Here is a 27,869-nt window from a genome sequence, read left to right as displayed (position 1 = left end):
CTTCCTTTGCCGCTTGGCAATTGAAGGCCGCCACAAGCAATTCATTTCATTTGAGTACTTTTTGCTGATATAGGGTCTTTATTCTAAATCGATTTGGGGATTAAGGATGTATGTATATAGTATGTGTATATATAATATATAAAAAAAGGTTTTGAAATGATATTTTATAACAATTGCGTACATTTGTGTATATTACATAATGCTACTGCTTGTCAGACCTTTAAGTTTTTTTTTGTTCTAGCGGGGTTTTGCCTTACTATGTATGTATATAAACTTAGTGATTAATTGTTCTTCGAAAAATAGTGTTCACCCATTAATTTAGTACAGCTGTGTATTCACTCACATATTTTCATATTTTCACAGTAAATGCACATTCATTTATGCATAGTATAAACATAACAGTAATTTGATTCAATAGCGCAGAATAAAGGCCCAATCAAAATTGGTAACATCTCAGCACTGCGGAGCGCTTCTTATTCCTACAATTTACATGCTTCACAGATATATATATATAAACATATAAAATAACAAAAACAAATTTTACACTTCACCGTCTACGGACAAATGATAAGCACTTGTCTTTTGTCGCCCTACAGCTTCTGTATTTCAGTCACGTTCTTGATGTTTTTCGTCTTTACTATTTTCGGAGAAAATTCACTGCCTTCTGCATCCAGCAAGCTACCCTCATTGTGGTCGTAACGGCTAACGCTACCTTGCAGGAATATTCGCGACAAAAGCGAACTATTGGAGCGATTTAGCTTGGGGCGTGGCAAGTCTTCCAAGCCGCGATGCAATGACAGCTGGTCGGGTTCGAGTTCATTGTCGCGCTCCTGTGCCAAATGCTTCATGTACTCGGGCGTGCGCAGCGAAGCAGCCGAGGGTCTGCGATACCATTTCAGCATTAAAGATGAGCATACCACTGATACTGAGCTGGCTGCCATTGCCACTGATGCCATCCACGGCTGCAGCGTGAAGCCGAGAGGTGCAAATATGCCCGACGCCAGCGGTATACCAAGTAGGTTGTACATGCTGGCGAACAGGAAGTTGTACCGAATGCGGCGCACGGTGCGCCGCGACAGGTCCAGGCAGGCCACCACGTCTAGCAGGTCGTTACGCATTAACACCACATCAGCTGCTTCAGCCGCTACGTCAGTACCCGCCGCAATTGCAATGCCGACGTCGGCTTGTGCCAGAGCGGGGCTATCATTGACGCCGTCACCAACCATTGCGACACGTACTCCGCTTTCTTGTATGAGTTGAATTTTAGCTACTTTGTGTGATGGCAAGACCTCAGCGAAAATTCGTTTGATGCCAACCTAAAATGGAGCACGAATTAGCATGCAATCGCTGTCAGTTAGTTCCGCTTACCTGTCGAGCTATACTTGCAGCTGTGTTTTCGTTGTCGCCGGTGAGTAGGATCACGTTGATGCCCATTTTTTTCAACGTGTAAACAGCTAGATGCGCCTCGGGTTTGACCATGTCCGACACACCATACATGCAAATCAGCTGACCATTCAAGGCACACAAGACAGCTGTGTGGCCTTTCGACTCTTCCTCGCTCATGCAGTTGTCGATTTCGTTTGGCACCGGTATCGCGTTGCGATGCATCCATTCACGATTTCCAATTAGCACATTTATCTCGCCGCCCTGCACAGTTGAGACTTCTTCAGAGATTTCTGTAGACTCATGTAAGGTTTCGTCTAATTGCAGTAGCTGCTGCTGTTGCTGCACCTCCATGGATTTGCGAGTCTGCAACTGCGGTATAAGCTCTTCAATTTTAGCGCCGTTTTCCGTATGATCCGAGTTTGAATTGGATCGATAGTTATTCTCGCAGTTAATGATCTTCTCAGCATTACAGGCCTGTCGCAAAGGTTGCTCATACTGCAATACTGTTACTTTAATGCCACAGCCCGGCACTGCGAAGAAATTTTGTGTCTTGCCAAATGTTTGTAAACCTAGCATATCTTTGGAGAAACGGACGATTGCAGAAGCTATTGGGTGTTCACTGTTCGACTCAGCAGCACCAATAATAGTAAGTGCACGTGCCAAGCTGCAGACTGCGGGTTTGACAAACATAACTAGTTTTGAAGTCATCGGCATGCCGTGCGTTATGGTACCAGTTTTGTCGAAGACAACAGTCTTCACCTAGAATAAATGGAGAAAAAATTAAATGTCCTTTTTTGTTTTTCATTTGATGAAACATACCTTACAAGCATTCTCTAATGCTGTAGCACCTTTAACCAGTACTCCGTTGATAGCTCCCGTACCAGTGGCTACCATTACGGCAGTCGGAGTAGCCAAACCCAAGGCGCAAGGACACGCAATCGCCAACACGCTTAAAGCACACTTGAAAGCGTTGCTTATGACAATTGCATTTGAGTCCATATGCATTTTGTGCTCCATTGCTACCGGCACGAGGCCCGGCCGTATGAAGCCAGCTATCAGCCAACCAATCAGCGTAATGGTGGATACCACCACAACGAAGGGCACAAAATATCCTGCAATACGATCAGCCAACTGTTGTATGGGAGCCTTGGAAGTTTGTGCTTCCTCGACCAAACGAACGATCTGTGACAATGTCGTATTCTCGCCCGTGTGCGTCGCTGATATCAGCAATGCACCATTCTGGTTAATCGAGCCGCCAATGACGACTGCACCTTTGCGTTTGGCCACTGGCATTGACTCGCCCGTAATGAGGCTTTCATCGCAAGTAGAGTGACCGTAAAGTACTTTGCCGTCCACGGGAACTTTGGCACCAGGTATAACTTTTAGAATGTCACCACGCTGTACGTAGTCCACCGGTATCACCTTCTCCGATTTTATTTCAAAGTCAGGTGTCACATCGACCAACAGCGCCTCAGCCGCCTTCAATGATAATAGTTTAGAGAGGGCCTCCGAAGTTTTTCCCTTCGCAATATGCTCCAACCAGCGACCTAGAGATATGAAAATCAGCAGCATGGGCGGTGTATCGAAAAATGTTAATGGTGAAGAGTTTTGCTCCATCAACACAGCTGCTATTACCACCGCCACAGAATAGAGATACGATATAGTAGTGACCATTGAGATCAGCACATCCATGTTGGTGGTACCATGTCGGATTGCGCGAAAAGACTGTACGTAAAAATGCCAGCCCCCGAAGAACTGAACCGGCGTCGAAAGAAGAAACATAACCAAATTCTCCATTGATAATCCGGGAACAAGACAACACATAGCCGCATGTCCCTTATCACTCATCTCTACCATGAAGTATATCATGGCAACCATGCACGGGCCACCAAAAATCAGAGAAACCAAGAAGGCATTGCGCCATTTGGTAATCTCTTCTTTGTGCTGCAGGTACCCATGCGTCAACTTGTCTCTGCCATTGAGCATGCGAGCTTGGAAGCCGAGCTTTTCGATTGCTTCGCAAATGCTGCGCGGTCCAGTCAGGTCGGTATTATACCGGAACTTGCCTACAATGCAAATAAGAGTGTGCTAATAAATATTTCTCATAACGGCAATGAAGTTGTTGTATAATGACGAATGAGAAACAAAGCATTGCAAGAAATTAACAAAACTACATAAATAAAAAAGCATCTAATTAAATATTAAAAAATGTAATTGGCTGCTGGGAAAATTGCTTGCAATTGAGTATTATTTTTTTTTTTTTACTCTAACGAGAACTCTCAGGAAAAGTGTGTGGAGGAATCTTATCCATTCATGTACAGTCAACATCAAAATAAAGTGTACACCACATATTGACAAGTTTTAACTATTTATTTATTTACTTTTTAATTTCAATTATTGTTTTATAAAAACATAGTTCATACCACAACAAAAACATAGCAAAGTTTAAAACTTTATACAAAATTTGTAAGAATGCGGCAAATTTTCATAAAAATTTCAAACTTTTTACTCAGATTTTCTGGAAAATTTTCAAGTATGCAGAAGAGTAAAGTGCAAGTTCCAAGAAGGTCGCATAGAGGTTGCCAGTAGGTTGTGGTCTTGTGCATTTTCTCCATTTAACATCTACTCCACTTTTTTTATATGGAAGAGAACACCCTACACCGTCAGCAGAAAAAATTTTCAAAACCGCGATTTTTGAATTACTTGAGACTTGCACTTTATTATACCAATTTAATGATCTATAAAACTGCGAACCCGATATTTTTCTAAAAATCCTTATACAAAGCTCGGAACTTTGCTCTACATGGTTTTAGTTGAAGTGAGAACTTTATTTTTATAAAGAAATAATTGAAACTACAAAATAAATATTTAAAACTTGTCAGTATGCGGTGTACACTTTCTTTTGACGTTGACTGTATGTTCATATATACATACATTTTTATGAGGGCAAATTAGCATTACAATCGGGACTTTTAACTGTATTAATTTTTGTTTTCAGAGCGATAAGAAATAATGTTGAGGAGCGTTTCAAGTGCATTGTGGTGATGACATACATAAATATCTTCAAATGTACAGTAATGAATTTGAAACTCTTTTGTAATAAATTGCATTATTATCGGAAGGGAAGTGATTGTTTGCATTGTATTGTAATTAAATGTTTTCAAATAATGCACGATAGGTAGCAAGCTATTATGCGTGACTTAAGGCAAACAATGCCTGAAATAGGCCATCTCATTTACTTCTCGATTCGACTTTTAGACAACTGCGATAAAAGCAGTAAAATAGCCCCAGTATGCTTAAATATAAGAAGGGTTCAATCGATTCGCAGATATCTACCGCTTTTAGGCGAGGAGGTGGTTTATTGGAAGAAGGAGAAAATCAAATGATCTATAGCGTTAAGATATTAAATTAGCAAAACTTTTGCCTTACGTGCATTATTTGTATGATTTTATATTGTACACGCTTTATCTCTTATTTTGGAGTTATATTGTAATTAAAACGCAGTGGTCACTTTCTGCACTAAAACAAAACAGCAAATCATGGTGACATTGTGACATGGTCATTCCCATGGTAGCCGGTTCTACATTACCGGAATGACTCGGATTTTCTTTCCCGACCAAGGGCTGCCGCCCCAGTATACTAGCCCTGTCTAGTGTACCGTATTTTACCCTAAATCTCTCGTCACAGGAGCAACTCATGGCAGCCAGTTTGCTCCAAATACTTCTCTTTCGGGCTGGCGTCGAACCCAACCCCGGACCTGAAGTATTCTACTGCTGCATTTGCCACAAACGGCTCCACCCGAACTCCACCTCGGTTAGATGTAACCAGTGCAACGGGTGGTGCCATCTTAAGACCTGCTCAGGCCTTAAGGCACACAGGGAGTGGTCCACAAAGTATGTGGCCACGTGTTGCTCCCGCTCACAGGCGGCCCCCGCCTTTACGGCTACACTGCCCTCAGTGCCGGCACTTCACAATGCCGCCACTAATAACACCTCTACGGTAAGGAGCCCCCAAGAGCAACACAACTCCCTCTCAAACCCACAACCCTCCTGCTCCTACCTCAGTGCGGGGACAAACCAGCAGCTCTTGGTCCCCCGCACAGTCTGCTCCGTGTGTCAGACCGTAGTTCCTCGGAACTTGACAACAGTTCAATGCAATTCTTGCAGTGACTGGTGCCATTTTCGGAGGTGCTCCGGCCTGCACACCACCCGTGAGTGGACACGCGACTACGTTGCCCCCTGCTGCAGAGCTCTGCACCCGCAATCGCCCCCAGTGGCGCGGCCATCAGACAACATCAGGCCACTACCCATTTTGCGGAACGCACAGCAGGACCAACGCAGACAACATCACGCATCCCTCACCCCCCGAATTACGACGACACTCCCGCGAAGCTTCAAGCTTTTGCAACTAAACTGCAACGAACTCACGAGTAAGATTGACGAGATAGTCGACTTCATGAGTCGGTTCGGAATTAAGATAGCTGCGGTCCAGGAGACAAAACTGCACGCTAGCTCCCCCCTGATTACCAGGGACGGCTACAATGTGCACCGAAAGGACCGCGAGCGAGACAACGGTGGTGGCCTAGCGTTCATAGTACACCATTCAGTGCAGTATCGTCTTGTTGATGAAGGCATCGACCGCAGGGACAGCACCTTAGAACGTCAAGGTATAGCTGCCCGGTCAGGCGATGCCGAACTCGAAATATTTAATATTTACATACCCCCTGTCACCTGCTGCCCGGCAGGATATCTCCCCGATATTGGTGCGCTCATCAGGGAAGAAAACCGATTGGTAGTAGGTGACTTTAACGCGCATCACGATCTTTGGCATTCAAGCCTGCCAAATGATCGTAGGGGACAGCTACTGGCAGAGCAGATAGACGATTCGACGTTCAGCACTGTAAACGACGACGCCCCCAAGGGTAGTGGGCAATTGCAGCAGCTCGGCTGACATAACAATTGCTAGCGCAGGTCGGATAAATAGCATAACCTGGCGACCTATGCTATCGCTTGCATCAGACCACTTGCCCATTATCATCTCGATCGAGAGACCTGCCGACTTTGTTTCCGCGGATCACCGGTCATACGTCAACTTTAACAAAGCTGATTGGACCAGATTCGCGGAATTTACTGAGGACATCTTCGCAGCCCTACCCACTCCCACCGAAGTGCGCGCAGGCGAACGCGCACTCCGCAAGGCGATCACAGCCGCCCCGGCTCGCTTCATACCCGCTGGACGGATCCGGGAATCACGTCCCAACTTCCCAGCCGAAGCAGCCGTTATGGCAAACGAGCGTGACCGTCTACGCCAGGCCGATCCCGGGGATCCTCGAATAAAGGATCTCAATTCGGAGATCCGGCAACTGGTCACGCAACATAAGCGGACCAAATGGGTAGAGCATCTGAAGTCCTGTAACTTCACCTCTGGTGTGAGCAAGCACTGGTCCACCGTAAGATCCCTGTCGAACCCGACGAAGCACAACGACAAGGTGGATATCACCTTCAACGGTCGTACTTTGTCGGACCCGAAGAGATGCGCGAGCTATTTTAGCCGGCAATTTATACTGCATCCTCCGGTCGACAGATCCAAAAGTTGTGCCACCAGACGGTTGCACAAACTGCCCTACAACAGTGCACAGCTTACTTTCACCAGCGACGAGGTTCAGGGGGCCATGAAACGAATGAAACCATCAAAAGCCATCGGCCCCGACGGACTAAACATGCTGATGCTGAAAAAACTGGGTCCATTGGGAGTAGAATACCTCACTAAGGTCTTCAATCTGTCCATGGCCACTCTCATTATTCCTGATAAGTGGAAATTAGGGAAAGTGGTCCCACTACTGAAGCCAGGGAAACCCGCCAACCAAGGGGAGTCTTATCGTCCGATAACTCTCCTTTCCCCAGTAGTGAAGACACTTGAAGCCCTTCTACTCCCACTCCTCACACAACACCTGACTCCAGCCCTACACCAGCAGGGTTTCCGTAGAGTACACAGCACCACCACGGCACTCACCGTCATAAACACCCAGGTAAACCGCGGACAAAACCAAAACCGCCCCTGCGAGAGGATTGTCCTAGTAGCGTTGGACTTACAAAAGGCTTTCGATACAGTCAGCCATGCCACGCTACTAGATTACATTTTACAGTTGACACTCCCGCCAGGGCTGAAGAGGTGGACCGCGAACTACCTGAGTGGTCGTCAGTCGTCGGTGATATTTCGAGACCAAACCTCCAAACAGAGAAAAATAAAGCAAGGAGTACCGCAGGGTGGTGTCCTTTCACCCTTGCTTTTTAATTTCTATATTTCGAAACTCTCCCAGCCACCAGAGGGAGTCTCACTGGTCTCATACGCCGACGACTGCACGATAATGGCGTCGGGCAATGACATTGATGGCCTATGCTCTAAGGTAAACGACTACCTCGCCCGCCTTTCTCGCTTCTTCACTGCGAGAAACTTAAAACTTTCTCCCACTAAATCCACGGCGACCCTTTTTACAACCTGGACAAAGGAGGTCAAGCTGCAACTTCAGGTGCACGTCGATGATACCCCAATACCGTATTAACCGTCGGAATTTTGGGAGTCACCTTTGACAGCTTGCTCTCCTTCTCAGCGCACACAACCGCTATTGCAACGAGAGTACAGAATCGCAACAAGGTCCTTAAGTCGCTCGCCGGCAGCACTTGGGGCAAAGACAAAGAAATGTTGCTGTCGACTTTCAAAGCAATAGGCCGACCGGTTCTCAACTATGCCGCGCCTGTCTTGATACGCAGTGGACGAAGCTACAGACCTGCCAGAATACTGCCATTAGGACAGGATGTCTCCTGATGTCCCCAATTCAACACCTACACGATGATGCCAACATGCTCCCTGTTAAGGAGCACAACAAAATGCTCGGCAAGCAGTTTCTGCTAGGGTGTCACCGCAGGCCTCACCCATGCAGACACCTGCTCGAGCCCGAGCCACCTCCCAGGCACATCAGGAGACACTTCCTCAACTACGTGGACGAGATCCTGGACAAAACAGACAGACCACTCCAGGATCAGACAGTATACAGACAGACCATTAACGACATCCATCGGGAGACCCATGGTCTTGGGGAGCAAATCATGGTCTTGCTGAGATGTTCAAACATACATATTTCACAATTTATGGCTATCAATTTTGATTTCAAAGGCAGCACGTTAAATAAAATGAAACTGTGACCACCTTAAATGCATACATACATACATACGTACATAAGCATATCAAAGCGACTATTTTCGCCTTGTCTTTTTCTAATGATATCATATTTACATAATACTCATAGGCACCGAAATTCTTATTTTCGAGTTATAATATTTTTGAAGCCAAGGGCCTTTAACTTTTTGATTAAATTACAATTAGCTCAATAAATAAACTTAAAGTCAAAAATATAAGCAAAAGAAAAATTTTAAACATATGTAGGTTATTAAAGCGTATAAGTATTTGTAAAAACTGGATTCGTTTGCATTCACTTTTTAGTATACAAAACAAAAACTGCTCACAAGCACCAGCTTTCCGACCACTTTGCGACAACAGTGTGCTCTTGCCAATCCCAGCTTTGAAATTTCTGGCGCTTGGCCAATAGATACATTGACTATGTATATACCTATATTTTCTCGCATTTGAACTTGAGTAATAAGAGTAGCCAAATAATTACCTTTTACTTCGGTTCATAAACTTATACAATATTTACCTCTTTGAGTCATTAATGTAACGATGGCTGCAGTAACGCCTTTCACTTTCCGCACATGTGTTTCGATTTTGTTCACACAAGACGCACAAGTCATTCCCGCGATTTCAATCTCTACCTCTGATTCTCCACTATCCGGTTCATCAATAATTTCTGAGGGAAATCCCAGCTCCGTGATTGATTTTGCAATGTTTTCTGCCGTCAAGACATTTGCATTGAACTTCACCTCTGCCTTTGCGGCGAGAAGTGCCACAAGTATGCTGTCTAACCCGTAAATCTTCCGGCAGTGCTTCTCAATAGTTGCCACACAACTGGCGCACGTCATGCCACGAATATGTAGGAAGCATTTCGTTAGTGCCTCGTCAACGGACACCTTAGCGTACTCGTTTGTTAAATTGCTTGCAGGCAGTTCATTTGCTACCTGTTGCTTCTGCGGGGATATTGAGCTACGCTTTAATATGTTCGTGGGGGCACTAATTACAATACCTTCCTTATCCTCTTCTAATACACCCGCTTCGAAGCCCATGTCGCCAATCATTTCAGCAATTTCCGTGGGAGTTATTCGGGTGGAATCGTACTCAACAGTAGCGCGCATATCCTCTAAACTTACACATATATTAAATATACCAGACTTCGTACTTATATTCCCCTCAATACTGCGTACACAAGAATTGCAGGTCATTCCAACGATGCGAATCTGCGTTTTAGATATACCACTGTTACCACCACCCATAGCCCTTTCTACGACATCTGCCTCAGGAGACTTATACGGGCAATCAAATCCCATTTCTTCTATTTCAAAGGCAATTTTTGAAGGTTTTGTCTGCTCTGAGTTGTAGTCGAAATAACCAGCATTCTCTTCTAAAACCACACGCACATTTAAAATTCCTGGTTTTTGCTTTATTGCTCCCTCTATATTCCTTACGCAACTCTGGCAAGTCATGCCCTCAATAGGTAGACGGATCTGTTTGTTTTGAGCATTTTCGATTTTTTTCTGCATATCTGGCGTTTTTGACTCACTTTGCGGACTCTTGCTTGCACTGCTTTGACCAACGTTACTGCCCAAGCCACTAAATTGAACCTGACCAGTACTTGAAGCCAGACCATTCGTATTTGCGCCAGCTGCTTTGGAATCATTCATGACTGCTGAGCTGACGTAGTTTTCACTTCCCCTTGCGTAAATCTTTTTTTTCGCACTTAAAACAATTTATAAATCGGAATTTGCACTTCCCTAGCTAACTCCTACAATATTGTGATTTACTTTCAAATACCCATTGTTCCTATTCCTCCGCGAAGTTTACCCGTTTACTTAATTTGAGACTTCCTACAATCAGTACATAAAATGTTATTTGTCAACGCACAGCGGAAAGTTCAGACAGTGATGCCACCTTTTGATATATCGGTGCTTATATATGAAGCCAAATACATTGGCCAATAGTTGGTAGATATTTGAGTGTAAAAGATAAATTTTTTAAGTCGGGCTGTGTGCAACAATTGTTGTTCGATTATACCCGATACGAGCAAAATGTGCAAAACTATAAAAGTCGAATTCAACTATTTTTGAACTGTATAGGTAAGCGATGTGCATGTATTCTAAACAATTTAGTGTTTGAATTTTGCCTCAAATATTTAACCAATTTTGTTTTTAATAAAAAATTGCTCGAGTCATAGATTTCTTCCCCCTCTTCTCTTCTTAACTTTAACAGTTTATTTATTTAAGCAACTTCTATATCAAACTGTTGAAAGCATGAATACAAAACAATTTCAAATATCTAAAACCACTTAGGTAGTATATTATTGTAACACAGCTGCATTGGCCACAACACTTGGGTTATTGACTACTTCCCCAAGCGCGTCCAGCACCTCCTTACGGTAGTCGTCGAATTCTCCATCGATTTCATTGATGGTCTGGTCTTCAATCACGTATAATGTACAGCCGGTCTCACGGATTAATCGCTCATCGTGAGATACAATGATTACACCGCCCTCATATTCGTTAATAGCTTCTGCCAAAGCGTCAATAGATTCAATGTCTAGATTATTAGTAGGTTCATCAAGAATCAACACATCAGGTGCACTCAGACAAAGTTCAGCAAGTGCCACACGGGCTTTTTGACCACCAGAAAGGTCCTTCATTTTTATAGTGTGCGCATGACTCACTAAACCAAATGAACCAAGCGCTTTACGTGCCTTCTCATGTGGCAGATTGAAAAGACGTTGCAAATATTCCGCGGCAGATTCCTCAGCGGTCAAGTGTTCACCAGAGTGTTGATCAAAACGACCAACTCGAAGGCGATGATTTTTCCGTTGCTCTCCTTTTTGTGGCTCCAATTCGCCTAGCAATAGTTTCAGGAAGGTAGATTTACCAACACCATTTGGGCCCACGATGGCTACCCGACTAGTTAGATCAATACCAAAATCAGTATTAACAAAAAGGGGTTTTTGCCCTTCGTATGCAAAGATAACATTATGAATTCCCAAAATAGGAGGTTGTAGCTGTGAAGGCTCTGGAAAGCGGAATTTCACAATATACTCTTTTGGACGAGCCAATAATTCTTGAGGGCCATCATCATCATCCTGCTTCTGTTGCTTAGACTTATTTTTTTCTTGCTTACGAGTGAGGACCTCTTTCTGTTTCTTCTCAGCTGCTTTTTTCGACTGACCATGAGCTTTCAATTCCTTCAAGCGTTTCTCCTGCTTTTCATATTCCTTAATCATTTCCCTGCGTTTTTGAACATACATCTTCTTAAACATGGAGTAATTACCCTTATAGTAATGAAGTTTCTTTTGATCAAGATGTATAATTTCATTGCAGACATTGTCTAAGAAGCTCTGGTCGTGGGAAACTATCAACAGAGTTTTTTTCCAACCCTGCAAATAGTTGTCTAACCAAATTACTGCATTCAAATCCAAATGATTAGTAGGTTCATCAAGCATAAGTAAAGTTGGTTCCAAATAAAGAGCACGCGCTAGCGAAACACGCATACGCCAGCCACCTGAAAACTTGTTTGTCGGTCGATTTTGCATTTCTTCACTGAAACCTAAACCGGCCAGAATACGGCGAGCACGCGCTTCCGCTGAATATGCGCCAATCGCCTTTAGTTCGGCAAATGTGTCATTTAATTCTTCTTGAACGCTCATGTCTCCTGTAGCAAATTTTTCCTCCAACTCTTTACACTTTGTCAAAAGTTTATTTCGTTTTTCATCTGCTTCCAGAATTGTTTCAATGGCTGTTTTGTCAGTGGCAATAACTTCTTGTTCACATAGTAAAACGTCAATATTGGGCGGAATCGCGAAGGCACGTGTGGCTATATGGCGCAACAGAGTGGTTTTTCCATGTCCATTTGGACCTACCAAACCATAACGGCGTCCGTGTGCAATCAAAAGATTGGCATTCACAAATAAATCATTACCTGTAAAGAAGCAAATTATAGAGTCAAGAACAGATTAAAAAGTACATATTAGAAGCATACCTTTGGCTGAAATTGTAAAATTTTCTATTTTGATGTCAACAGCGTGTTCTAATTGTGCTTGCTGACCCGCAGTCCGCTGTACTTGGGACATTGTAAAATTACTATCCAAGTCGGAATGACCCGAGCCACCCTTTTTTGTCATAAGTTCCATTTGCCTTTCATATTCCTGTTGTTTTTTCTGCTTCTTCTTTTCCTTGTGCGTTAGCTTTTTCTCCGGAAGTGCAGATTCTATATTATTTTCTTGATCAATCTCCGTATTATTTTCCTCCTGTGATATCTGCTCCTCTTTTACAGGCCCATCGATCTCAATTTTTAATTCCTCGATTTGTTTTGTAACTTTTTGTGTGATTTCGAATTCCTCTCCCTCCTTCTCTTTGTTAGCTAGACTCGTTTTTTGTTCCGGCTGCACTGCTTCTTCACTTTCAGTTTGCTCTTCCGCCAACTCTATTTCCTCGTCTTCGCCTTCATCATCATCACTGATGGTAAATTTATTTGCCTTTTTTTGTTGCTTCTTAGCGGATTTCTTTGAAGCTGGTTTCGGAATAGTAACAGACAGATCTTCATTGACGACATCCTCATCGTCATCGTCATCAAACTCAGACAATTCCGTCTTTTGAATGCTACTGTCTTCATCGCTGAAGTCATCCTTCTTTTTGTTCTTCTTACTCTTCTTTCCCTGCTTTTTCGCGATGGCCGCTGGTTGAAGTATATCCGCCTGTTCTTCATCGCTTTCGGGTAGTTTTGACTCTTTATTATTACCAAGTTGTAGGATAGGTTCTGGTTCCGCATCATCATCGCTCCAGTCGTCTTTCCGTTTACCTTTCTTTCCCTTTTTTCCTTTTGATTGTGGTGCTTTATTTCCCGACTTAATGCTCTCTAGGTCATCAGCATCATTATTGGTCACTTTATTGCTTGGTAATGAATCGTCATCACTTGAGTCTCCGCCACGTTTACCCTTTTTTCCTTTTTTACCTGCCTTTTTGTTCGGTACTGACTTTACATCTTCTAACTCATCATCGTCTTCGAATTTATTATTTTTCTTCTTGCCTTTAGCTTTCGACATGCTGATGTGACTTTTTTAATTTTTAATGCTTTTTATAAAAATATATTTTCATAAACTACTTAATTTGGAATTTAGGAAAACACAGACGAACGATTGATGCACTTTCACGCATCTACTTCACGTGGATAAGAAACTAGGGTTGCCACACAAATTGAAAGAATTTAATTTCTTTCAGAGAAATAAAATTTGACAAGTCAGATTTTATAAATGCCAAACATTTAAAAAATGTATTTGAATGATAGATTTTCGTACAGATATTAGAAATGAAATGTGGGAACTTTTTTAAATGATTTTGTTATTGTAAAACATATTCTTTCTCAGATGATTTCTTAAACTAATTTAATTAATACACTATATGTATGCACGCGAGCGGTAATCCATTGTACGCATGCGTTTATGTGTCACTCTTCCACAATTTGATCGTCTTGTCATTTTCTAACGCCGCAGAAGCGATGATGTTCTCCGTGGGATGACATGCTGTACACAGCACAGTATCCGTGTGACCTTGTAGCTTTTGTACGACTTCTTTGCTCTGTAAGTTCCAGATGTAGACCATGTTGTCCTCGCTGCCAGATACAATCCACTGCAGGAAAAATGGCATAAGATGATATTAGCATAAAAATTAATAATTCAATGAAATTACCTTGCCACCAGTTACAGAAAAATTAGCAAATATACAATATTTTTCATTTTTGTGACCGGTATATGTTTTCAAGCATTTGCCTTTCGAGTAATCCCATAGCTTCAAAGTGTTGTCCAAAGTGGCTGCTAGAATATACTTTCCGTTGGGTGAAAACTTGACAAAGCTCACCGGGGGATTATCATCGTCAATTAAGGTTTTCAGGCACTGCCCGCTAGCGGTATCCCAAATACGGCATAGCCCGTCATAGCTAGAACTTACAATCAATGATCCGTCACGATTAAAGTGTACTGCAGATACAGGATCAGAATGGGCTGGAAGAGTTTTCAAACACTTGCCGGTGCGAACGTCCCAAATACGCACACTTTCATCAAAACTGCCCGATACAATTAAATTCGACTGCGGATTAAAGTTGCAGCAGAACACATAGTTGCTGTGCCCTTTAAGCGTTTTTAAGCACTTGCCCGAGCTTAGTTCCCACACTTTAAGGGTTTTATCATCACTTGCGCTTACAAGTAAACGTGAATCAGACGACCAGGCAACATCACTTATGCCGAGCTTATGACCAGAAATAGTTTTTTCGAATTTACCATCATAAGCGCCCCAGATTTTTATTAATTTATCAGCCGATGAGCTAGCCAACCATTCGCCATTCGGGCTAAATTTTACAGCAGATACAGCTTTTGTGTGACCGGCCAAAGTGAATTTCAGCGCATAGTTAGGTTTCACCGATAATGAGCTCTTGTTCGACGGGGTGCTAGTCGTGGTTGAAGATGAAGATTGCAGAGTGTTAGGGCCCGTAGGCGCGGTGGGCATCGGTTGTGGCTGATGCACGCCCGGGTGACTATGTACAGCACCAATTGGTACCATCCTGTGGACTAAGGGAAGCGGTGCGTGGCACGAATTCAGTGCTGCGGTTTATATATACTGATGTGATAATAACCGGTGGTGCTGCTCCACGCGGCACGTTGTTGTTTGCGTCTGCGTTGTATTTAGGCGAAGGAACCTAAGTAGATCCTTACAATGTATACAGCTTGCTTTATAATAAAAAAACGAATTTCCTTTAAATGTTTTACTACTTTTGTTGTGTTGACTAGTTTCACCAGGTACTAAATCTAATATGAATTAACAACACCTTTTATATTTCCCGTAATATTTCTGCGTGCAGTTTATAATGCGGCTCGTGTTTGCTTTTTATTTCCAGAGTTGCCAGTCCAATTGAAGTTCAATTTTTTCTAGTACGTTTTGAAATATTTTGAATGCAGGTGTCGCTGGCGACTTTAAGGGAGATTAAAATGTTTGTACACAAACAAGCATTTTAGAAACAACGGTCAACTATAATTCATTCACATATTTAAAAAAACTTAAATTCATACTAACATACATTAATTCATCAATAACGAACTATTGCTAAATTCATAAAAAAACAAATCGGCTTTAAAAAATAAATCACTTCAAATATTATATTAGCCAAGCTGAAAAGTAATGTGTGCTTTTACCTACAGTAATCATTTAAAGACAAATCTGCCGGTGGATGGTGGCAGAAGTTGCAGCTTTAAGTAGGTTAGCATCATTATTGTACACACAGGTAAAATATAAAACAATTAGTAAGACTTTTAAGCTGGCTTAGAGAATTTTTGGCAAGTAACAAAGATGTCAAAATTAGCGGCAAATATAATAAAACTGGGGTAGGTATAAGCGGATGAATGAGTGCACTAGCGCTATAAAAAGGTCACAGTTAAGATTACAAATGCATTTTTTTGCCATTAAATGTTTATTTATGTATGTATGCAGAGATGTTTATATAGATATGTACGTACATACTCAGAAAAGGGTGTCTTAGCAGTTTTTCGATTGCACTTAAACATCAAAAAGGCAGGATAAATGGATTTATTGTTAAAAAAATATAAAAAAAGGCTTTTTGTATTTTAACATTGTTCGAATAAACTTACTTGGGGATGCTGAATTAAATCTGTGAATGGTATGGCTCTAAATCCATTAAAAAAAAGAATTTAGCATTACAGTGAATTGGGATAAAGTTTTCAAATTTCCTTCAGCTAAAGAAAAAATTATGCAAACAAGTAAATTTTGGAAAATCATTTAAGTTATTTGATGAGTTGATCAATGCTGTTGCACACTTCTCACTTAAAATTGTTGTTGGGAAGTTGATGCCAGCAACAACCTTGGAGTAAGCAAAACCTCCAACCGTTTATGTAGCTTTAATGTATATACCATATATATTCGCCTTCCCACGGTAGTTGGTTCTACCTCACCGGAACGACCCAGCCCCATCTGCATTCCCTGTAATTGTATGGGGAATGTTTATGCTGCTACAACTACAACAGCATAATATCACTTATATATATATATATGTACTTATATATAATTGGCGCGTACACCCTTTTTGGGTGTTTGGCCGAGCTCCTCCTCCTATTTGTGGTGTGCGTCTTGATGTTGTTCCACAAATGGAGGGACCTACAGTTTTAAGCCGACTCCGAACGGCAGATATTTTTATGAGGAGCTTTTTTATGGTAGAAATACACTCGGAGGTTTGCCATTGTCTGCCGAGGGGCGACCGCTGTTAGAAAAATGTTTTTCTTAATTTTGGTGTTTTCACTGAGATTCGAGCCAACGTTCTCTCTGTGAATTCCGAATGGTAGTTACGCATCAACCCATTCGGCTACGGCGGCCGCCTCACTTAGAATAAGTTAATTAATAGAGAAATACACAGCCAAATTTTCTAGATTCTTCCAAAAAACTACTATTTCACATAATAATAGATTGCCTCTTTTTCCTTTAATATGCGTTAACAGCTTCATCTCTAAAATTTTAAATGGTAAGTATATGATTAAGAGAATTTGTGTTTTCTTCGGTCCATTCGATAGTTTTGTCAAAGGATGTAATGTTTGTTCACTCTATTACAGAGTACGCTAAATAGAGTACTCAGTGAAAGAAATTTGGTATTCACTACCTCGAGGACTTCAGCCAAGTCCTGAGTTCATTCAACCCCAATTGCACTTTACACTGAATTTTTTCCTTTTTACGGAAAAACAGAGCAAATTTTGTAAACAATGTTATTGTTACGGCTGTACGAGCATATTGTAGTTTTTTCTTTCAGTGCACAATGGTTGGTAAAATCTTACAAATGTATTGCACAAAAAATATTGTCCTATAATTATTTTTATCGCTATTATTACACTATCAGAAAGGTTCCGCTTCGATTTTTCTACTATTGTAGGAGTACCCTTTTTAATAGATTCTCTTAAAGATTTTTCAAACTTAACGCTTATATTGGTAAGCTTTTAAACATTATTCTCAAGCCATTTGATTTATTGGGTTTGTGCATAAAAGGCTTGCACGTGCTTGTACACTATTTGTCGGATAGGATATACTTGCACATGCGTGACGACCACACCGAAGAATTTCATTGTCATCAAATAAACAAGCTCCAAATTAGCCACCCCGCCGTTGTTGTCTTTGCGAATAGTGAACAATGACTTTGCCTACAGGAAAAAATTAATACATAAGAAAATAGTATATCTACATTGAATGTTGCCCACTGATGTGCAGAAGAGGCCAGCAAAAGTCAGCTGCTCACACCATATCACCAATGTAACTGCATTTGAACAACCGCATTGGAGCCAACCGCAATGAAACCTGCAGTGAATGTGGCTTATTAAACTTAGTGCGCATTTCATTTGCTTGTAATCATATTTGTATGTGTTCAGTATGAGTGTACCTCGCTGTGTTTATATTAGCTCGACCGACTGGGATGCGCCTTTAGTTGCTGCGAGCATCTCGTTAGTGGTAGTCGCTTATTGGTTTTGTTCATATCCAGCACACAGGATTGGTATCTAGCGAATTTCACTTTCTGGCTGAAAAAGGCATTTGTGTTGTGAAAGCATAAAGCAGTGAAATACTAGCAAAGTGTGAAAATTAAACAATAAAGGTTATTGTTTTTTTAAAGCGAAAAAAACCTAAACCAACTGGATTTTAAAAAATTATTGTTAAATGAACAAAGTCACAAATTGGAATAAATTTGAAATTTTTTTATTATTCGTTTGTTTTATTCCTCATTTAATAAAACAAAATGGTTGTGAAGCCTGAGTTAGACGAGCTTGTCATCGCTTTGCAGCTTTGGATTAAAACACAGCCGCACTTGCCACAGGCCATAGGTGAGCTGCGTGTGGGAACGACAAACAATTTGAATAAAACATGAATAAAAGAAATACATATAGCTAAATCTCAGTTTATGCAAGTATATATTCGTAATTATTTTAAGTTTGCTTTTAATAGTCTATTCTGAAAATTATTACTGGGGGTTTTACATAATAAGGAGGAAGTGGAGTGTAGTCATACATGTGTATGTATAATGTAATTACTTTTTAAACATTTTTAAGAAGCAATTTTTTTTGAGGCATTAAAGCTTCAGTCTTGCAAAATTTTACTCATATAGATACCTTTGGCCTTTGGTACACATAAAAACAAAATAAAAAATATGGGTACGACGCATTTATTCGAAAAAAATACAGCATCTATGCAAAAAAAAAAAAAAAACGATTGGACAATAGAGAGTATGTACATACATAAAGAGTTTTTATTTAACTAGAATACTTCACAACTCAACAGTGGAGGCGCCTTATGAGCGCTATTTTGCTGGCTGGCTACAGAGTGTAACTCACTAATCCAGCACAAATAGTACACCGCATTGCTGTCTGGCATACTAAGCAGATGTTTTTTGTTTGCTCATTTCGATCTCGATTGAGGGAATTTCAAAGTCGTACGTGCGCCATTTATGCCGCGCCTGACAAGTAGCAAGTTGTACTTATCGATTGCTACCACAACAAATGTTACTGAGAATTGAGCTAAAATCATTAGCATAGCAGCATTGTAAATTTATTTCTGTCGCAAAAAATTAAAAAAAAAAAAATACGTACACTTGTTCTTATAAAATTAGGTTACCGAGAGTTCATTTAATATCAATGTTTTAAAAGCGAAAAAATTGTCCTGTCATCTGCTATCAATGCTCGAAACGTTGTACGAAAACTTTATTTATGTAAAGTCATAAGTCAAAATGTGAGTGGTGACATAATGAATGACATATGTACAAGTATTTACATTTGTTAATCGGGTTGAGTGCTGGACTTGGGAATCACTTCGTAAAATGAAAAGAAACACAAAACTTCAGATAAGATCCTCCTTTTAATGACAACCAAGGCAAGGAAGAGAGTTAGGCGTACTATTTGAAGATAGGAAGGGAGACCAAAAAATGAGAATTCTGCAAAAAACTTGCCTACGCACAAAAGATTTTAAAACCCGGGCGATTTTCTGTCAATTAGAATGTAGATGATGATCTGGGGACTAATGAACAGAGATTGCATAAATTAGGGAGGGAACGTTTATTCCACCTTCTGAACGGTAACATCAGCGGAAATACTGAGAAGATGAAGACTTCGACCTCTTAATTATTGGCGAAAAAATACACATAGTAATCGCCCACACCAACTTCCGGGTAGAAAAAATCGCCCATTGAAGTTTGCTGGTTTTAAGGCAGCTCTCAACAGCATTAAAATGATGCACGATTGGTATACCCACAAAATTAAGAATTGATAAGATCGACTTCAAGGAGTTGTTGGATACCTAACAGTGTGACTTCTTTACATTGATTCTAGAAAAGATTGTTCGAGCTGCAGAACTAAAATTCGCAGGCTCCATTTTCTGTATAAGCTTAGAATGCCGGCGGCTTTGATCGATGCTGTTACCTTTGAATTTTCAGATAAAGAGATGAAACGAACGGGTTCACAAACGGTTAACGTCTCGCCATCTCGCCACCTATGTCACGGTTAACAATTAGATAGCAAGTTAGACACGAAAAAGAGGTATGCACTTCGACAATAAGCCCTATTGTGCTTTTTTCTCTTTACAATACTTCACCCAGGCTTAGGTCTTTTTTGTGAAACCTGAGCTAGGCTGAGCGTATGTGCCTCTCCTTCAGTCGTCCCAAGTTGATATGCCTTATTCTTCTCCATATGGCATCATTTTCCACAATCAAATGTAATGATGTATCTGGAGACAAGTCGTACAATCGACAAGAGTCATAGCTTGACAGTTATAAATTCGAGGTAGTAAAGCACTTCGCTCACTTGAGTACCGTCAATTATGTCAGCCTTGAAATTCAATTAAAAAATTATGAGTATAATAGTGTTTACAAAACTTTAAATGTTAATAGCATTGAAGAACATTAATAGGAAAACTTAGGTTGGACGTTCACCAATGCCAATATTCGATTCTAAATACACCAAGAAATGGGTAAAGAATGTGGTTCATTGTGGTTAAAAGCCTTATCGCGGGTGGCTCATAACTAAATTAATGCTAATATTTTGATATTAAAATACATATATCTACATACATATATGAACATATGTTAAAGATATTTCTTAAAGATTACTTCATTAAATTTCAATTTTTTAGTTTTTTAAATCTAAAGTCAGTTTTTATAGAGATTCTAATTTTTTATAAAATAAAATCATTTGTTTGTCAAAATTGTTTCCTCTTAAAATAAATAATAAGACGGCTTCATATAAGATTGTATGGTTTAACCGGCTGATTGATGCCTGATTGTCAAAGTGAGAGCATTTGTATTTTTCCCTCTTCTTCCTTCAGCTGAAATTTGGTATCCGCCCACAAATTGTTGTATATTTAGAATCGATTTCGATTTGTATAGATTGACCTTGGTAAATAACTTGAAAATTGTCATATTTGAATGTGTAGTAAATTTTAATTGCAGTCAAAAAATATCCGTAACAAAAAAAAATGCAGAATACGGAAAAGGAATTGCTAGTATTGCCTTACAATAAGCTTAAAGAAAAAATAATGCATATTAAATTCTCACACATTGTGGGTGTCTGCTTGTGGTTGCACATTTACATGTTTCCATATGAGCCAATGTATGTACATATGTACATTTCAGGTTCTACTTTTAAACGGTTTCTACAATAATATTATTTTAAGTGTTTTTTGTTTTTATTTAATTTATGCATAAAATGACAAATAAAAATAAAGAAATTATAAAGATAAAGAAAATTATGCAAATTCAAATGGGGAGGCAATTCGCGCGATTTTAAATGAAAACCTGCAGGTACATCTATATGTACATACATACCGACATATTCACACTTTAGAAGTGTTGGCAGTAGTACTAGGGAAAAATTTTGCAAGGTACGAATAAGTTGCGGATAACTTACGACAAAATTGCACAATGTCACAACTGTTCCACATACCTGCATTCATACTGGTATTTACGTATGTGTGTATATGCATATGAATAACAATAATGCAGTAGAAATTAAACCGGTTTCATAGAAGTGTTTACTTAAAGAGAGTAGCATTTATTTTCATTGCACTTTCAACCCAATTACCGTAAGTCGCTAATAAATATGTATAGACATGTTCGTAAATATATATGTGCATATGTATTTCGGTCTATGTGAAAAGCAAATCTGGTGTAGCACGTGAAAACGCCGGGAGCTGAGAGCGCAAAGCAAATTTTAAAAAGGAAAATATATTTGTTTGCATGAGCAATACAAACGCACCACACATAGAACTCATTTCATGCGCTCCTTGGCTTTCCCATCCCACCCTCTGACTAATGGCCTATTTGTCTGTTTGTGTGCACTTGCAGAGAAGCCGGTGCTCGAACGTTTTCTCTATTCGGTGTTCGGCGACGTGGAGGGCGCAAAGCGGCTGATCGAACTTAACTACGGGCTGCGCAACAAGTATCCACACATATTCCTGCAGCGCGATCCTACAGATCTAGAGTCCCAGCAGTTGTTGCAAGTCGCGTAAGTAACGGTGGCAATGGGAGGCAGGGCGGTATTGTGGCTTAACCAGTTATTGCGAAATATCTGTGTGCAGCTGAGTTACTATTACTCTTTCCACATTTAATATTTTCATTATTTTTATGCTAACGGGTTTAAATTTTTTATTTTTAAACAACTTTTTCAGTGATTTGCTGCCGCTGCCTGGGCTGACGCCGGACAAAAATAAGTTGCTCTTCTACCGTCTAACTGATTACGAGGCAGATAAGGTATGTTGCTGGTTCTTCGTATTTCTGTTTTTCTCCTCAAAATTTTCATTTATTGAATTTTAGTTTAATTTTACGGCCGCCATCAAAGTGTTCTTCATGATGGCCGACCTGCGTTTTGTCGTGCCCGATGAGGTGGGCATGTGCGATGGTGAGGTGCCCATTTTCGACATGGCCGGCTATAGTTTGCGGCACGTGGGTCGTACGGTTTTTAGTTCATTACGTATTTACATGAAGTTTGTTCAAGAGGCGCATCCAGTGCGTTTAAAGGCCATACATGTGCTGAATTGTCCGTCTTATCTAGATAAGGTGCTAACGGTGGTGAAGCCGTTCATCAAGAGTGAGGTGTTCAAGTTGGTAAGTGAGCGGGAAATAGGTTAATAAAAACGACATTAGTACTAAGTACTGGTTTGATTTCTTTGGCTTTCGCTATGTAGATCCACTTTCACCTACCTAATGCCGAAACACCCTATGAACACTTTCCGCGTGAAATGCTGCCAGAGGAATATGGCGGCAAGGCAGGGCAAATGGCTGACTTGAAAGAAAAATGGGTTAAGCTGCTGATAGAGAAGAGGTAATTTATTTATTTAAGTTCAAGTTAAGTAATTTAAATTCTACTGCCATGTGAAATAACTTTTCAGAGATTATTTGATGAATCCCGATGCGTGGAAGATCGATAAAACAAGGAAACCAAAAACTTTTGTAGCTGAAACCAACCAGGAGCCGGATAAGGTTTGCCCGAGCTTAAAAACTTTGGAGATTGATTAAGGAAGCAGTTATCTTTGTATATATGTATATATGTATGTATTGTAAAATTTCGCGAATTTCAGATGTAGTTGGATTCAATATAAAATGGGTAAAGTAAGCAACTTGAAAATTTGCAATTGTAAAAATTCCCTCTAAAAGTATAACTGCATTTCCAGCTCTTTAACTTTTTACATACATATATGCAAATTGTGTGCAGTGGCCGTTTCAAAAGCGGTACTTCCTCGAAGTGCGCGCACCATTCAGTTGTGGTACCGCCCGTAGTATGAGATCACACACGCACACATCCTCGTCCTGCAGTTACAAGTGCGCCATAATTCATTCAACTCACTCATGCAGAGGACACACTCAGTCGGTGCCGTGTTGTGCACTTCCTTTTCATGTTTGAAGTGCAAGGAAGGTGCGGAAGTGGGTGGCGGGTAGCAAATGCGCCAAGCTGGTATGTTTGCAGCCATATGGCTTGGAAGAGAGCTTAAAAAAGGTAAAAGTAGAAAAAAACAGACCATAGAATAAAGAATCGAAAGCAATTTCTGTAGCTGTGTCGAGGTTAGCACGCCAGTTAAGAACTCCATTGGGACTGCTATGTACTTGAAATTCATTAATCACGCCCGCTTTATTAGGAAGAAAAGTTGAACTGTGGTAAGACAAAACAGCGGGGAAGCGTAAATTTAGAAACAAAGCTTAAAAAGGAGAAGGTGAGGGGCTGAGATGTGCAGAGACTTCTCCACACGCCATGTCCATTAGGTGAAATCGCCTGCTGTTTGTTTTTTTAATAATTTTCCTAAGTGATTTCAGTTCGTAATTAAATCCTTTACAGTAGGTAAACTAAATAAAATGCAAATTTGCCACCGCACAGCAAGTGTCTGAAAACCATTTTCAATGGCAGGTAAAAAAAGTGATAACTCAGTGTTCGTTACTGTTAGTGCTGAATGAAAAAGTAGGTGAACAAATTTGTAATTTTTAAAATTTATTTAATTATACACTTTGGTCGAACTACTGTAGAGAATTCGTTGCGAAACACAGAACTAAGCGGCTGAGCCCGAATACAATGCACAATCGACTGTACGGATTTTCTAAAGTGAGATAAACCCAACAAAATGTGTACTGGAAAACAAAGGAACGTTTAATTTTTCAGACCAGAATGGACCAAATATACTGACCATGCAGAAAGAAGAAATATGTATTCTATATAGTACACAATCAATTTTTCGCCTGAAGGCTTCTTAAAAATAAGGTAAACCAAATGCTTGGTGAATCACTTTGAAAAAAAAAAAACACGAATAATTGGAGAGCGCTCCACAAATGAATTTATGGGTCATCCGCCATACAGTTTTTTTTTGACACCCAATACCATTTAATTTTTCGCACATCCAATATTTAGAATATATTGAAACCAGCAGATAGTAATTCATTTCTGTATAACTAATTTTGCTGTGTGCATTCCTCACTGGCAGCCGCCGTAGCCGAGTGGGTTGGTGCGTGACTACCATTTGGAATTAACAGAGAGAACGCAGGTCCGGATCTCGCAGGTTTGACTCTATGCACCGAAAATGCAGCATCACAGCACACTTAACCCACATAGAGGCAGCAATTGAGTGGAGAAGGCGCCTGCAATGCAGTTTCCTCAGTTAGAGAAGGTCCCAGAGCGCAGCGTGCCAACGGCCTTACACAGGATATCAGGCAGGATATTGATTTCAATTGTCTGCTCAGTGTTGAAGTGCGTTGCAAAACTGCCTGCTAAAGCAAAAGCGAAGGTGACGTGCATATGAGTGATCGAACCATTAGTTTAGTCGATTCCGTCAATGACACTGTGCCGGTTGAACGAGAAGTTGTCTCTCATCGAATCGGAGTGAATATATTAAATAGTTGCATAGGAGAAAAGTGAATTCGATAATTCAGGGTGTTAGGGGTAAAATTAATACTCTGTCTTTGATAACTAATTTTCGCGCGAAAGAGTCTTTAATTTACATAAGTTGTAACAATTCAAAGATTCCATCCTTCGCTAACGGAAATTGCATTGTCTGACCGCAGCGCCTAAGTGCAGGCACCGCTTTTCACCCTTACAAGCGCTGTGCATGGTTGTTTCCGGTGCTTTGTCTTGTGGCTATTCGCTGTAGTAACAGCAACACGCAACATCCAACATGTTGGAGCAAGCCCCAAGCAGCATACATACTACCTAAAGTGGCCACACAGAGGCGCAGCATTGAGTATTTCTACTTTGGCGATTGAAGTGTTTAAACATTTGCAATGACGAGCGGTTGAATGGCAACAGCCAGCGATCAGCGGTCAGTGGTTGTTCATGTATGCGTTTAATTTGCAAAAAAAGTGACGAGAAAACGCAAAAACCATAGAAAATAGAGGATTTTGGAGTGAAGAGAAATGTGTGCTGAGCAAATTTTAAGTGAAATATTAAAAAGTGAAGAAGGAAGTGGATAGTAAAGACTTGCCTAAAAGTATGTAGCGTGTGTAGAAATTGCTTATATCGAAATCTACAGGCCAAATTTGAGACCAAAGTGGTGAAAATATTTATTAAAAAAAGCAATTTGCCTGCTAACTGCGTTTAATGAAATGAAGCATACATTTTTTAGAAACAATTTTTAATGAAATCTTAGATAATGAAAGACATAAAATCTCGCACCACATCGCCTTTGACTTATGCCTTTATCGTTTCTTGATTGTTGTAGCTGCATTCACCACCACATAGCGTTTTTAATTTTTCTAAGCCGTCTCTAGGTTCATACTTATAGTGAAATATATATGTGTATGTGTGCATGTATAAGTGTATGAGTGCGTACCCATGTGTTTACGCAATCGACTTCTTGTAGTTGTATTTTTCAATGCATTGCGGGCTATGTGGCCTATTCGTATTGAACAAAACAAACATTGAGACATCGTAAAAAGGCAAAAACAAAAATACGCACACATCAAGCTTTCTCAGTATTTCGTCGTGTGAGGGGCGGGGAGTGAGGGCAAGCTCCGTAGTAATGACTAGCCGGTTGGCATGCTAACCTAAAATATAAGTAAAAAATAACAATAAAAACATATTCACATAAGTATGTTTGGCAATATGTGACAAGTAGAAAGCCAGCGAATGATGGTGGTGGGGGTCAACAACTGGTAAGCGGGTAACAACCGAAAAAGGCACAAAAATAATAAAGCAGAAAAAGAGCAAAGAATAAATTCTATTTGAGACATACTTTTCTGCTTCGCTATTCTGTGTATATATGTGCACACATACTTAGGCACGTATTCGCCTTAAATACAAGACACGAATGCGCCTACATTGCCCAAGCAAGTACAAACCCATTTGTGTACATGGCGTGCATATTTTAAGCGAAAAGTAGCAGAAATTATATCATAATGAAAATGTTTATTAATATCTCGATATGACCGTTCCAGAGCAGAACCACCCGAGCGCCCACTACACACAAATCACACTCGCATACATCCGCAATTATTCATATATGTGCCCATGCAAGCGCTCGGAGTAAATACGTATGTGTGTAAGTGCTCCCATACTAAGCCCCTCATTGATGTTGTAGTTTTCACTATTACAATGGAGCTTAACAAGTAAGCTGTATCAGAAAACATTTGCGCAACCGCCTATATTTATGCCACAATTGTTCTGCTGCTTTGCCTAAGTTGAGTTTGGGTGGTTTTCGTACCCATCAATGCTACGGGTAAATGATTTAATGGGACCAGCTTGTGGACGAATGAGAGTGGGTGGTTGTTTGGAGGCGTCTGTGTCTGTGTCGGCATCGGCGTCGGCGTCGGCGCCGGCGTTCTATTCGTCTATTGTTTTTTCAGCGCGCACACCCACATGGGCGAAAAAGCCGGTTCGTGTACGTATTGAAATGTATATACTTTTTGCGTATTCTATTTTGTGTTGTGTGGCAGAACAGCAGGCGAATAGACAATGAGTTGATCTATACAGCAGTACAATCGAACATAACGACAGCTGGGGTTGTTGCAAACATGTTGGCCGCAATAGCTTTATGCAGCGCAAATCAAGTGATATGCGACAAATGTCAGGCATCGCCCGCTGCGTGTCCCGCTCAGTGTGTTGTGCTTTCCAAGCACTGCTCTAACATATAAGCCACTTTTCTGGGATTGTATGAATCCTACTTATCAATATATTTCAGTTTTTGTGTGTATATATTATGAAAAAAGGTATACATGTATAATCCATACGAAATTTTGAATCAATTAGAAGCCCTTTTTTAAGAATCAGTCATTACGAGTAAAAGCAAGCGCCGAAATAATAGCAAACGCGATTCTCTATGGGTATTCAATTTTCCCCAACTAACCTAGTTCGGTTAAAACCTTTATCTTCATAAGTTTTCTCGGATTTACTTGAAATTTTGGCACAGTATTTCGGAAGGATTATGCGTTAGAAGAAAGTAAAAAAACTAATTTCGCTGTTTTAAAAATAAATTCATAAAATTCACTTAAAGTTTGCTATCCCCAGTTTTCCAACTAACCTACTTCGGTTAAAATCTGTTTTCCGAATTTATTTTATTTCTTTTAATTTTTGAAATATTCAATATATTATTTTGGCAATCGAGCCGAAACTATGGGCAATGAATTTCCCTGCAAGGATTTGCTTTACATCATTGATGTGCTTAAATGGGGTTTTGGGGCTATTAACCAATACATAGGAAAGTACTGGGCAACTGTTCTAACATCATTACCACCACAAACAACAAGCACTAACTCTGCCGAAGTAGAGCGAAATAAATATACGGATG

At 40.5% G+C, this 27,869-nt stretch overlaps 5 protein-coding genes across 5 annotated transcripts in view; 2 read left to right on the top strand and 3 right to left on the bottom strand.

The window, feature by feature from the left end:
• Positions 1 to 55: 55 nt before the first annotated feature.
• LOC129239232 (copper-transporting ATPase 2) lies at positions 56 to 10,450 on the bottom strand. The gene is made up of 4 exons (XM_054874584.1): positions 9,101 to 10,450; positions 2,206 to 3,452; positions 1,369 to 2,145; positions 56 to 1,316 (listed from the first exon to the last, which is right to left on the bottom strand). Exons 1-4 carry the CDS (start codon positions 10,236 to 10,238, stop codon positions 591 to 593), a joined length of 3,888 nt encoding a protein of 1,295 aa, XP_054730559.1. The 5' UTR covers positions 10,239 to 10,450; the 3' UTR covers positions 56 to 590.
• Positions 10,451 to 10,764: 314 nt separating this feature from the next.
• Positions 10,765 to 13,736, bottom strand: LOC129239233 (ATP-binding cassette sub-family F member 1). The gene is made up of 2 exons (XM_054874585.1): positions 12,571 to 13,736; positions 10,765 to 12,510 (listed from the first exon to the last, which is right to left on the bottom strand). Exons 1-2 carry the CDS (start codon positions 13,631 to 13,633, stop codon positions 10,892 to 10,894), a joined length of 2,682 nt encoding a protein of 893 aa, XP_054730560.1. The 5' UTR covers positions 13,634 to 13,736; the 3' UTR covers positions 10,765 to 10,891.
• Positions 13,737 to 13,827: 91 nt separating this feature from the next.
• On the bottom strand, positions 13,828 to 15,474 carry LOC129239234 (protein will die slowly). The gene is made up of 2 exons (XM_054874587.1): positions 14,277 to 15,474; positions 13,828 to 14,216 (listed from the first exon to the last, which is right to left on the bottom strand). Exons 1-2 carry the CDS (start codon positions 15,141 to 15,143, stop codon positions 14,028 to 14,030), a joined length of 1,056 nt encoding a protein of 351 aa, XP_054730562.1. The 5' UTR covers positions 15,144 to 15,474; the 3' UTR covers positions 13,828 to 14,027.
• Positions 15,475 to 18,045: 2,571 nt separating this feature from the next.
• On the top strand, positions 18,046 to 23,267 carry LOC129236814 (alpha-tocopherol transfer protein). Its single transcript, XM_054871058.1, has 6 exons — positions 18,046 to 18,448; positions 21,955 to 22,114; positions 22,278 to 22,359; positions 22,423 to 22,713; positions 22,794 to 22,930; positions 22,998 to 23,267. Exons 1-6 carry the CDS (start codon positions 18,364 to 18,366, stop codon positions 23,122 to 23,124), a joined length of 882 nt encoding a protein of 293 aa, XP_054727033.1. The 5' UTR covers positions 18,046 to 18,363; the 3' UTR covers positions 23,125 to 23,267.
• The window catches only part of LOC129236813 (uncharacterized), a 38,467-nt gene continuing 33,724 nt past the window's right edge, over positions 23,127 to 27,869 (top strand). The window contains exons 1-3 of the mRNA XM_054871055.1: positions 23,127 to 23,217; positions 23,280 to 23,602; positions 23,658 to 24,355. The gene's annotated coding sequence lies outside the window, so the exon portion shown is untranslated. The remainder of the gene's footprint in view (positions 23,218 to 23,279; positions 23,603 to 23,657; positions 24,356 to 27,869) is intronic.

The sequence above is a fragment of the Anastrepha obliqua genome, chromosome 2 (genome assembly GCF_027943255.1).
Source record: "Anastrepha obliqua isolate idAnaObli1 chromosome 2, idAnaObli1_1.0, whole genome shotgun sequence".
In the NCBI taxonomy this organism is placed as follows: Eukaryota; Metazoa; Arthropoda; class Insecta; order Diptera; family Tephritidae; genus Anastrepha; species Anastrepha obliqua.
This window is presented reverse-complemented; position numbering and strand designations above follow the sequence as displayed.